The sequence below is a fragment of the Tupaia chinensis genome, unplaced genomic scaffold, assembly GCF_000334495.1.
Source record: "Tupaia chinensis unplaced genomic scaffold, TupChi_1.0 Scaffold000146_1, whole genome shotgun sequence".
Classification (NCBI taxonomy): Eukaryota; Metazoa; Chordata; class Mammalia; order Scandentia; family Tupaiidae; genus Tupaia; species Tupaia belangeri.
This window is the reverse complement of record NW_006159616.1, coordinates 17,947,596-17,960,274: the sequence shown is the minus strand read 5'-3', so window position 1 is coordinate 17,960,274 and position 12,679 is coordinate 17,947,596. Positions and strand designations below refer to the sequence as shown.

General features: G+C 56.3%; 1 protein-coding gene across 1 annotated transcript in view; it reads right to left on the bottom strand.

Annotated features, from left to right (window-relative positions):
* CHD5 (chromodomain helicase DNA binding protein 5) overlaps positions 1-9,972 on the bottom strand; it is a 74,419-nt gene extending 64,447 nt beyond the window's left edge. The window contains exons 1-2 of the mRNA XM_006145405.2: positions 9,900-9,972; positions 3,907-4,034 (exon numbers count right to left, since the gene is read on the bottom strand). Of these exons, the coding sequence (XP_006145467.1) occupies positions 3,907-4,034; positions 9,900-9,927 (156 nt within the window). The 5' untranslated portion in view covers positions 9,928-9,972. The remainder of the gene's footprint in view (positions 1-3,906; positions 4,035-9,899) is intronic.
* Positions 9,973-12,679: the final 2,707 nt, after the last annotated feature.

The window sequence follows — 12,679 nt, the reverse complement described above, 5'->3', positions numbered from 1 at the left end:
GTGTTTCCGGCTGCAGCCCAGTTATTTTATGTAAATCAGAATCCATGACTTGCCGTCTGCCCCCCACCCGCTACTGCTGCTTGGGGCCCACCTGCTCTGGCCCCTCTGCTGCCTCAATCCGCAGCCGCATCGTGTTGTCACCTGCTTAGATATGGAGGGAGCAAAGGAGTGAAATTTCCCTGTCCATGGGTACGGGGCGGTGGCTGGGATCCTCTGGCTCCGGCCTGCTCCAAAACCCCCACCACCACCGAGCTCTACTGCTGGCCAGAATCAGGCTCTCAGAATGCAGGAGAGGGGCAGGCATAGGCCAAGGGCCTCCTCGGGGGTCTGTTTGGCTTTGCCAGAGGTCTCTTGTCCTCCCCAGCCCTCCACCCCTTTAAAGAACCAGAATTGCATCTCAGTAGGAAGAGGAAAGGGGGGGGGGGGTGGAAGGAAAAGCAAGAGAAGAAAAAGGCAGGATGTGAAGAAGAAATAGAGAAAGGAAGAGGGTGAGGGAGACAGAGGAAGCGATACCAAGAGATTAATAAGGCAGAGACACCAAGCACAGGCCAGAGGGAGAGACAGGATATGTGAGAGAGAGAGATGAGAGCCAGAGACACAGGTACAGACATAAAAACAAAAACAGGTTTTCAGAGAAAGGAGGGAGGGAGAAGATCTGGGCCCATTTGGAAAAGGGAAGGTCCACAAGGCTCATGGCCGAGAAGGAGAGGGGCAGGGAATCAACACTCTCTGGCCTTGGAGGACACCTGGTCCCCAGCCTGGCCCTGTCTAGCCATTGCCCACAACTCCCAGGCTCCTCCCTGGCCAGGGACACTGCTGACCCCTGTGCCCAGTGGAGGGGTAGAGAAAAGCCAGCCCTGCTTGGGGAGGGGACAGAAAGGAGCTCCCAAAGACATTTGTTGCACCCCTGCTGGACCCTTCACTGCCATTTGAGAAGCCGTCCGAAGGCCCAACATCCAGGGGCAAGATAGCATTGACCCTCATGGCATAGCCTCCCACCCAGGTCCTGGGAAACAAGCTGCAGAGAAAAAGCCCTGAGGAAAAGCTGGACAGGGTGCACATGCAACAAGGCTCTGCCCTTGGCCATGAGGCCCCAGGACCCTGAAATCGAACTCATCCTCAAGCCCACAGAGCCCCAGGGCTGAAGGGAGTGAGGGCAATGGTAGTACAGAAAGAGATTTCACGACCTTAGCCAGAATGCCTCAACACCTGCATGCTTGGGGCCTTGCAGCTCTAGGAAAACCTATCCTCTGCCCAGCACAAGGATAGACCTGCGGGTCAGGGTGCAGCTACCCACTGCAGAGGATGAGGGAGGGAGCTGCAGCAGGGAATCTGGGGCTCCCTGTGTCAAAGGAGCTGGTTAACAGCATTTCCTTGGGTGGGAGGGGGCCTTCCAGGCATGGGGCCTTCCCTTTCTCTCTGTGACCTCCACTCTCCTATCTGGATAATGGGACCAGGAAAATTCACCCCCTTTACAACCCCTCAGAGGTGCAAGAGCCTCAGGGCGCAGGCCCACTCTGGAGCATCCTGGGCAAAGAGGGCACCTCACTGCTCCTACCTCCTCCTCAGGGCTCCCTTAACCCAAGTCCTCTTCCTTCACCCTGCAAACCTTCCCACATGCTGGTCCCATGGGAAAGGGTGGAATGTCCTGGGAAAGGACACACACATCAATCCTGGACACCATGTCAGGCTGAGGACTGAGCTGAGGGGCAGCAGAGACAGAGGGCAGAGCCAGGCAGGGGATTCAGAGTCTCTCCAGGGAAGAAGAGTAATACACATCTGCACGCACACACACACACATATGCACGCACACATACACACATGCATGCACTCATACACACATGCACACACACATATGCACAGAGGAGAGAAAGGGCCAGGTGAGGCTGCAAAGCAGGTGAGGAAAGGATGGGGCAGGGCCTGGGGCGGGGTGACTTTGGGGTGCAGCTGTGGGGATGGTGGGACACCACTTCAGGAGACTCCCTCAGGAGAGTGGTGGGCCACAGGGCAGCACAAGGTGGGAGCGGGAGGAGAGACAGGTGGGGAGCCAGGTGAGAAGCGCTGACTGCCGGCCTCAGCAAGGCACAGAGGTGGGCTGCTCCTGAGCAGGTGCTGGCCGCGGGTGGGCTAGCAGCTCCCTGCCCCACCTCTCACCAGCAGGCCTTGAGCTGACACAGGTCAGGCCCTGGTGACCTCCATGGGGACTGGGAGCACAGTCCAGGACAGGCCCTGTTCTCCAGACACCTCCAGGCTGACCCAGAGGAGAAGAGGAAATAAGGCTACGGGTAGAGGGGAAAACCCTCAAAATGCTCCAACCTCCCTTATGGCCATTTGCAGGTGAAAGCACCCATTGACCCCTTTCTGATTTGGCTCCCCAAAACAAGCAAGGGAGGTGGAGAGGGGAGAATCGAGTCTCAGAGAAGCACAGGTTGTGGCTGGGCCAGGTGGGTCCCTTTGGACAGGGGAAGCAAGAGGATGGCAAGTTGGCAGCATGTCCCCTGGAGCAAGCTGGCCAGGAGAGGCCAGGTCTGGCAGCAGGTGGGACACCACTGACAAGCCTGGCTTCTGTGTAGCCACTGCGTGAGCCTGGGCAAGGTCACCTCTGAGCCTCCTCACCCTCATCTATAAAGTGAGGTGCACACACCACCATATCCACAAAGGGTTAAGGATGCACCCCCAAAAGCCAGTTAGCTAGCTGGTCATGAGAAAATGGGAGCTACCTCAGTGTCCTGCTTCAAGTGGGAAGGACTTTAACTGCCTCCATTTTCCCATTTGCAGAGTGGCAAGCATCACCCCTGTCCCACTGATTTCCGAGGTTGAGCTTGAGGATAAGGCGAATCCACACGAGGCACAGGGAAGCATTTGGAAGTGTGTCGGCAGTAGCACTGAGGTCCCCAGGCTCAAGCACGGCACTTACAGGCAACGGGTCCCTCACCAGAGCCTCCCTACCCTTCCCTGATTTTCTTTAATTTCATCAGGTTTCTTATTTTACTATTATTTTATTTTAGTCTTCCATAGGATAGACAGAGAGGAGAGAGGGGGAAAAATGAGAAAGCACCCCCAGGTGAGTTGGCCATGCCGCAATCCTTTCTCCTTAGTCCTCCTCTCAGGATTTGGGGCACACGTGCACACATGCTCGTTGTGATTTTCAATCTGCCAGGTCCAGGACTTGAACTGCACCATCAGCCATGTGGGATCCAGCACCTTAACCACCATACCACCAGCAGGCCCCCATCAAGTTTCAATTAGAGAGACAGAGGCCTGCTAGGAAGCAGACAGGAAGAGCAGAGTGTGACGACATTGAACCAGGGAGGCAGGGAACACAGTGTGAGCAGGATTCAGGCCACGTCCTGGCATAGGACAGCCGTGATGGGAAAAAGGAAAAGGATCCTCTGACTTGCTTAGGACACAGGACGTCTCATTTACATTAGAGAGGCTTCTGAACACGATGGTTTTTTTGTTTGTTTGCTTGTTTGTTTGTTTTTTGAGAGGTTTTCTTTCTATAGGGCACGGGCATTCGCCAGAAAGACAAGAGAGAGACATAGAGACAGAAAGCGAGAAATCACCCCCCAGGGGGGATGGCCACGCCGCAATCCCTTCTCCTCCATTCTCCTCTCGGGATCTTGGGCACGCGTGCACACGCGCCTGGCGTGAGTTTTAAGCCACCGGGTCCGGGAAGTGAACCGCGGTCGACTACATGGGAGTCCAGCGACATAGCCATTATGCTAACTGCTGGTCCCCTGAACACAATGTTTTACACCATAAGCACGTTCTGGTTTTTCACTCAAAACCAGCTCTCAGGAAACCCTGGAACTCAGAGGTCCAGGGAGCTGAGGTCTTTCTCTATGGCAGATGCAGCCAGGCTGCCCCCCCACTTGGCTCACCTCTCGGGCCCCTCCCTCTTACCTCTTTCTTTTTTCGCTTCCCTTTGGATTTGTTCTCCTTGAACTTCTTGGATTTCTTCTTCTTAGGAAGGCTCACGGGCTCCGCAGGGAAAAAGTCATCGAAGCTTCCAAGGCCACCATCTTCTTCTTCTGGAAGAGTCAGAGGGAAAGGGTGTGACTCTTCCACCTTCCTCAGGGAGGGCCCCAGGAATGCAGTGCCAGAGAGGAGCCTGAAGGAACCCCAGCTCCTCTGTCACCTAGCCATGCCAGGTCAGTCCCATGCCCTCTCCAGGCTGAGTGAGGTGGGAAAACACAGAAAGGAATGCCAGCTCTGGTGGGCTGTGTCACATCACCACGCCTCTGGGACTTTCCTTCCATCCTGGGACAATAACCAGCTACCCCTGATATGACGGTGCTCAGGAAACAACCTCGGTGAGCAAAAGTGAGTGACTAGGCTGAGAACCCAGAAAGCTGTGACCTTCCACAGCGCTCAAGTATTCACCTCATTCCCACTTCAAGGCTTTGAAGGCTCAGCGGCAGTGGGGTGGATCTGGGAGGTGGGAGGTCTTTGAAGAAGCTGGCTCTGAGCTCCATGTCAGCCCTCAAAGAAGAGAGGGCAGGCTGCCCCCAGTGGGCTCCTCGAGTACTCAGGTGTGACTGTGACGTGTGACTAGGGTCTGATTGCCACCCAGAGCTCTCAGGCACCACACCTGGGCCACAGAAGGATGGTGGGAGGGTCCTCTCTGGGGCACAGCAGCAAGAAACAAACCACCAGGAATACAGATATACCTGCCTCCAGAGAAGAGGCTTCCAGAAGGAAGCACCTCCACAAGTCCACCGAAGAAGCCTATGAGAGCTGACGTTCCAGAGCAACTAGTGGGTGGAGCACCCCCAGCCGGCTTGTCCTACCCCACGGGGAGGCAGTGGGGGTGAAGAGGAGAGCCAACTGGGTCCTGCCCTTAAGAGGATGAATGGGGAGACACACAGGAGGGGACCCAGAGTCCCCACAGACCCCAAGATAGAAGGCAGAATTGGCTTGCCAGCCTGAGTGACCCTGAGGAGGACAAGAGGCCCTGAGGCCGCCAAAGAAATTCTACCCAAGAAAGGGGCAGAGGGTTCCCACCTGGATCAAGTTTAAGGTCACAAAGCCCCACTCCGGCCCAGGGAGTTTTGGCTCAGAGCCAATCATGTGGCATCACACAGTACAGACCACACTGCAGACACAGCCACCACACACGGGTGCACAGGCACCAATGTGCACACCCAGGACACAGCCAACAGCCGCCTCCCACCCTCCACACAGGTCCACTCACAAGGCTGGGACCCTGCCTCCCGGAGTCCTAAGGGGAGGGGCTGGCTGCCACCTGGGTCTCTGGGGCTCCCCTCGCCCACACTCTGGTAGCAGCTTCAGCCACACACACTGCACGCCTAGAGGGTGCTAGAGGCCGAGAAAATGCCCCTCCCACCCTTGTACCCCACTGGGCCAGTTCGAACAGGCACTGCCCCCCACTACTGGGGAAGGCAGGACCACACCACTGTCCAGCACCCTCTGCACTCTCCAGGTGGTCAGGTCTGCCCAGTACAGCTTCCAGGGAGGCTACGGGGGGCGGGGGGCAGAGCACGCCCAAGTCTGAAGGGACGGGAACCCAAGAGTCTGCCAGGCAAACCCAGAGATGGAAAGGCAGGCTTATACGGGGCTGCCGGAGAGGTGGCCTGAGCACGGCTTGAGTGCTGGCCATCCCAGGGGACCAGCTTAGTCCTCCCTGGACCACAAGGAGGGATGGTGCTAAGCAAATCACCATTTGCAGGGCCAGCCACTCCTGACGTTGGCAGGGCTACTCCAGACAGGAGCGGACAGGGAGGGCCACCCCCAAGCCGGGTTTCTGCACGCCAGGCCGAGGACAAGGGCTGTTGGCACTAACCCTGTCCCTTCCCTGCGAGCCCTGATGCTGGGGGGGAGGGACAGGGATTTTTCAAACCAGCTGAAAATGTGCACGGGGAACCAGAGTCGTCCTGGAGTTGGGGAGTCTGGGGTCAACAGGAGGGATGACGGAGCCAGGTGGGGTGGCCGACGGGATGCCTGTCCACACCTGCCCACTCCCCTTGGCTCCTTGGGAGACCGCCTGGGCAGAGCCACCCCCACGCCCTGGCAGTGCCCAACACCAGTTATGTAACGGGCTCCAGGCTGATGCAACCGTGAGGGGGGGCCTTTCCCTCCTGCCTCCTGCCTCCTTCCAGCTGTCCCCTCTCCCCTCCGAGCAGGGCAGTTACCAGACTCAAGATAGCCAACCTGGCACACAGTCACCGACTGACCAACCGACCCACAGAACAAAGGGATCACAGGTGGCTGCAGGCAGTTCTAGAAGGAAGCCTGTGGGTGAGGAAGAGGGCAGGACTGAGTCCACAGCTAGCCCTAACTCATATCCTGAACAGCCCCCAAGAACAGACCCCTCCTCCGTTCCCAGAACACCTCTCAGCCCAGGGCCACCTGCCTGGTGCAGTCCTCCTCAAGAAGGGGTGGCCCTGAGCACGAGCAGCAGTCCCTGCCCACTCCCATCTGACACAGCTGCTGGTGGCCCTGAGGGTGCCCCAGGCCTGATTTCTGTGACGCAGCACCCCCCTTCACCCAAGCCCCAGCCCCTCCTCCCACTCAGACCCGCTGCCTCTTCTGCCACTGACCTGAGCTTTCTAAACCCAGAGTTGCATCAGCAGCCCCACCATCAGCCACTCCCCATGCCCTGCCATGACCCAAAGGCCCCACTTCCCTGCAGCCCCACCTGGCAGGGACACAGCAGAGGGTTCCAAGATGCAGGGGTGATGAGGGGCCGCTTCACCTCAGTGTTTCTCATCCTGCCACTTCAGCCCTTTGTAGCTATCCCACTGCCCTCCGGCCCACCTGGCAGTGCCCTCCCACCCCAGCCCTGCCCCTCCAGGGCCTGAGGCTCCATCGATCAAGCTGAGCTATAATTAGGACCCATTAGCACTGCTACCTCCCACCTCTTGAGCTTCCCAGTCAGAGCAGGCTTCATGAGGGGGCAGGGACGCTGCTTCAGAGACAAGGAGGGGATGGGATAGGGACAGAGTTTGGCCAGGGACAAGAGAGACATTCTCTCATTTTTCCTGAGCTCACCCCAGGCCCTCACCAGCTCCTGACACAGGCTCCTGCTCAGTCCTGGGGGACCAAGCTGGCCCAGGAGAAGCCCCTCTCAGGGTAACACCTTGTAATAGCAGTAACTAAATCCACCTGTGCCAGGCTTGGGCCCCGAGTACTGCCTACACCGTTTTAGTTCATCTGCTTCCAGAGAAAACCTGGGAGAGGGTCCTATTATCATCCCCTTTGCAGATGCAGAAACTGAGGCTCAAAACATCTTATCACCTGTCTACTTCTCAGTTCCACAGTTGGCAGGTGGGAGAGCCAGGTCCGAACAGACAGGCAGCTCCCACCACAAGTGGCCCCTCCTTGACATCGCCCTCCAGGCATCGGACCTCCCAGAATCCCACATTTAAACAGCATGTCCGAGACCGGTAGGTGGTATGGTGGTGAAGGTGCTGGACTCCCATATGGCTGACCATGGTTTGAGTCCCGGACCTGGTGGCTTGCCTTCTCTCTTTCCTTCTCTTTCTCTCTTTCTGGTAAGCACATGTGGTCTATAGCAAAATTTAAAAATAATAACAGCAATAAATAAAATAAATCTTAAAAAATAAAATAAACAGCATGTCCTATCTTCCCAGCTCAGGGCACGCTGAAGTGACTGAGGCAGGTCCATAGTCTAGAAGGTCACAGAGGTCCCTTGGGGGTCAAGGCTGGTCCACCAGAAGTCCCTGTGCCCAGGCTCCAGCCACTGCCTCTTTTGAGGAGGGGTGACCTCCAGAGAGCTTCGCAAATATCAGGCGATCAGAGAAGAAACGGAGATGGCAGAGAGGAAGGTTAGGTCACGTGATTCTGAGTTGCCTAGGACTCGGGGGTGCTGAGCCAGGAGCTAGAACAAGAGCTCTACGGTCAGAGTCCAAGAGGCCGGCAAATCCGCCATCATAGGGACCCAGCTCAATGGCCACTGTGTGGTTCAGGGCCTGGGAAGGGACTGCTTCTGCGTCCCCCCCACCCACCTCAACCCAGCACCAAGTAGAAAGCAAGGTCACCTGGTGGACAAGAGGTGAGAGGAACCAGATCAGCACAAAGGCTTCAAGCCACCACCCCTTCCTGAGGGGATCGCCCCAGCAAGTCTCTTCCCTTCCCTCCCCTAGCCTGTTTCTAGTCTGTGAAATGGGCATGATACTGTAGCTATTCTCCGGGAAAGATGGAGAGAATTGGAAACTGTGAATGAAAGGTGCCCATGATGCCTGGCAGGTGCTCAGCACTGGCAAGCAGAGCCCAGGGAGGCCCAGGAGGGTTAGGACAGCAGGTGGTAAAGGGGCGGGGGCAAGTGGTCTCTGGTTCAGGCACTACTGGGCCAGCGGTTCTCAGGGCCATCCCAGGGTTGGCCAAAGAGAAGCCTGCAGACCAAGGTTCCCACACATCCTTGGACATGCCACATGACGTGGGCCCCATGATGATGGGGGGGCTGGTGCAGTACTCCCGCCCAAGAAAGGATTAATAATTTATTTATGACATTTAACAAAACCCAGACATCACCTCATTGGCGTCTCATCAAAAGAAAGCATCAGTCCTAAGCGGAAAGAGGGGAGGAGTGGGACTAGGTGAGGCTTTTACCCTAAGTGCCTGGCGCCTGGGGGAGAATAAGAATGAGCACCCAGGCAGGCAGGAGAGCTCCCAGGAAGGCCAGGGCATGGTGGGGGGAAAAGACGAGGGGAGGAGGTGAAGAGCACAACCTGGAGGGACAGGGTCAAAAAAGGGACAGAAAGGAACAGCCAGACAGAAAGGGAAAAAGCAGAGGCAACAACTCTGGGAAGACAAGGACAAACAAGGGACAGTGAAAGACGGGAAGGGAGAGGAAAATAAGGACAGCCACCAAGATAAGGCAGAAAGTCTCAAAGGTTTTCCCTGCAGAAGCCCCAGCAAGTCAGACACCACACACTGTGCTCAGTACCTGGCACAGAAAATATACTCTGGAAATCTATTTGGGTGGCTACATGGGTGGATGGACAGGTGGATGATGGACTGATGGATGAATGGACAGATGAAAAGGCAGATGGATGACTGATGGGTGGATGGATGGATCAATGGACACACAGAAGGGCAGATGGATGATGGATGGGTGGATGGATGGATGACTGGACAGACAGAGCAGATGGATGATGGATGAGTAGGTGGATGATGGGTAGATGGATGGGTGGTGGATTAGGTGGTTAGTTGATTGGTTTTGTGAGTAAATGAGTAGGTGTTTGGTTAGGCAGGCGTATACATGGGTGGATGGACTACTAGATGGATAGGTGATTGAATTAATTGATGAAACAATAGATGGATATTTGACAAAGCAATCTTAGTCCCTAATCAACTTAGAATGACCATGAATACCCCACGGGCAAAGCCACTGGACAAAGTGTGCTGGTCATTTTGCCTCTGTCCTCCTAGGAAATATTAAATACATCAGACTTCCTAGGACTCCCCCCCCAAAAAAAAAAATCAAAAACAACAAAAAACAAACAAACAAAAACCCTACACTTCCCACGGGGTGGGAAAGCCAAGAAAGCCTGAACCTCCAGGAATCATGATAGTCACTCAGTCCTGGCCCCTGAGCCTGAACAAGCAAGCCTAAGACTCTCATGTGGCTAGGGTTAAGCCTATGGATGGGGGCATAGGTCAGTGAAGCGTTACTGGAGCCATAGCAGCCACGCTATTGGCCAGGGAGAGTCTGGACTCACCAGCTTTGGCTAAGATTGAGGAAGGGGCAAACTAACCTGGCAAGGAACTTGCCAGCTGGACAGTGGCCGTAAGGTGGCTCAGACACACATCTGATAAAAAGGCCCAAGCCTTCTATGCCCTCCTTCCACCCCACCTAGGACTCTGTACTCCCAGCCCCACTCCTGCCCAGGCTCCCACTCCCCACAGCTTACTGGATAAGGGTGCGAGTCTCAGAAACATTTCCTTGGGGAAGGCAGGGTAGCTGTTCCCCTCGGATGGTGCTAATTATACCAGCCACAGTTTGTTGGGCACCTATTATGCGCTGGGCACTGTGACCTAAATGTTCCACATGCACTGTCTCACTAGCCCTCATAATAACCCTCTATGAGGTAGCTAGAGCTATGCCATGTCCCCATTCTACAAGTGGGACACTGAGGCAGAGCTGGTAGCTTGCTCAAGGCTGATCAGCTAACAAGAAGCACAGAAGGGATTTAGAAGCCTCATCTATCCACCTCTTTTTTTCTTCTACTTTTCAAGAAGATGCGTGCTCTCAATACAGAGAGATAGAGAGAAAGTGGGAATTACCCCCCCCCCAAATGAGGGGAAGCCATGCCACAATCCTCCATTCTCCTCTCAGGATTTGGGGCATGCATGCACACGTGCCTGGCATGTCTTTCAGGCCACCTGCTCCAGAGCTTGAACCATCAGTCAGCCATATGGGATCCAGCCGCCTTAACTACCCCCATGCCACCAGCTGGCCCTGTCCACCTCTTGAGCCCTCCCAACTCCCCGGAGAATCTGGCAGCCTCAGGTTCCCCACCCCACTCTCCTTCCTGAAGCAGGAAGCAGACTCACCCACCTGCCTCGATGCCAAAGGGCTGGTCGGGTCAAAGCCCCATGTGGGAGCTCTAAGCAAGAACAACTCTGAGGGGGGCGCAGGAGACAAGCAGAGGCAAAAGGAAGATTTGCCAAGTAATGAGTTCCACTGCTGTGGTTTCAAAAATTAGTGTGACAGCTCCCAAAACACTAGCTCCCCCACCCAGACTGCTATGTTTTGGAATCAGCTGGCTCTAGGTGTGAGGGGTTGCTGCTCTGGGGCTTGGGTCCCAGGACTACAAAGGGGTTCTGATGGAGAACCAGGGGCCAGCCAGCCAGTACGGTAGGAGAGACATGAGGCCTGGCTGGAAATATCATCATGTCCAGGGCACCAGGGTGACCTAGGGACTCCCCCGTCCCAGACACAGCCACAGCCATCTTGAGTGCCTGTGGCTCCAGGTGCTGGCCATGGCTGATTACCAAGGGGGGGCCCACAAACACACACGTAAGCTGGCAGGAGTACTCCAGAGGGTATCGTACTGCCAAGAAAGTAAAGAATTTAAAATGGGTCTGAGAATGACTGCAGTGGGCCACACTTTAGCCAAGAGGGTCAAGGAGGGGTTCCCCATGGTGGCATGTGAGGTGGAACCTAAATGACCAGAAGGCTGCCATCAGTAGATTAAAGAGGTCAGGCAGAGGTCACAGCCAAGACCCAGTCGGAAGCAGGAAGCCTGGAGTGCTCCTGGAGCAACAAGGAGGCCAGTGGGGCTGCGATATGTGAACAAGGGGCGTGGGGCAGATTAGGGTGGGCTAGAACAATGGCCTTGCAATCCATCACAGCCATCGGGGCTTGGGGTCTTCTGCTCTCAGGTACCCCTGGCTCTGAGTGGAGGGTGGTCAGTGAGGGCTGGTCAGGAGGCTTGCGGGGAAAACAGCAGGAGGAGGCAGAGGCTTGGGCGAGAGTCATGGAGAAGAGCTGGGAGCTCCGGAAGGCTCTGGAGGTGGTGCAGCTGGTCTTGCTGATGGACAGCACCAGAATCCCCAGCCAGAAAGGCCAGAGTTCTATAAGGCTCTGGGGTGGGCTCTGTGGTCACCCCAGAGGAGGAATAGGGGACTCTAACACGAAGTAGTGAAGTCCCAGAAATGGGCCTGCCACCACATGCCCAGCTGTCCACTGCCCTCCATCTGTGCCACAGAAGGGCCACGCCCCCAACTCCACGGTGAACATCTGAGGACGCCAGGGACCAGCTAATGGAGGAACCAGCCTCCAGGGTGGAACACTGCCACAGGTTTCTTCATCTATGCTGGGCCCCTGCATTTCCCTCCAGGAAACTGGTCTGAATCCAAGGCCCACCCAACCACTGTCCAAGCAGCCCTGCCCTACTGTCCAGGTGTCCCTTCTCCTACCCTTCACCACAGCAGGTTTTACGCCAACTGGGCCTGACTGCCTGAAAGGCCAAGGGAGAGCCAGGCTCCTGCAGTGCCCCCCCACCAGCAGCGATAAAGCCACCAAGCAGACAACTGAAAGGGGCCTGGAGGCGTGACCACCTGGCGGGAATCCCCTCACTGAGCAGCTAGGAGCTGTTGCCTGCCTCCTGCAAAGCAGGAACTAGGGTGTCAGTTGTGGACTAGTCTCACCCCTGGGAGCCAGGTGGACATTTCTGAGTCAGGGAAGACAAACCCCCCCCCAGCCTCCCACAAGTCAGGAGGGGCCACAGACGTGGTACTGGGAATTCCGCTGAGAAGTAAAACAGTCCTCCAGAGGAGACGAGGGAGGGCGGTTGGCAGGAAGAGGTCTTGCCCAGCTGTACCAGGAGAGAAACGTCCCGAACAAACGGTGAGCAGTTAACTAGAGAATTATCCTGCAAGGTAATCCCCGACGCACCAGCCCTATCATGCTGAATTCTGAGAGAGAGAAAAGACAGATGACAAGGGCAGGGGCGGTGGCCCAGGGGCGTCAGGCCAGAGCAGTGAGGACTGGCAATGCCACTACCCTGGGCGATCGAGGGCTGGTAACAGCGGCAGGCGCTAGGGCGCTCCAGGAGGGCCCCCCTGGCCCTAAGAAAGTGCTTGGGATCGGCGGTCACAGCTTCCAGCGGCAGGGAAAGGGGAACAAGAGTCGGAGCTCGGAGCTCGCGTGCCCCAAGGCTGGGAAGGCAGCCTCCCCAGCCTGGGC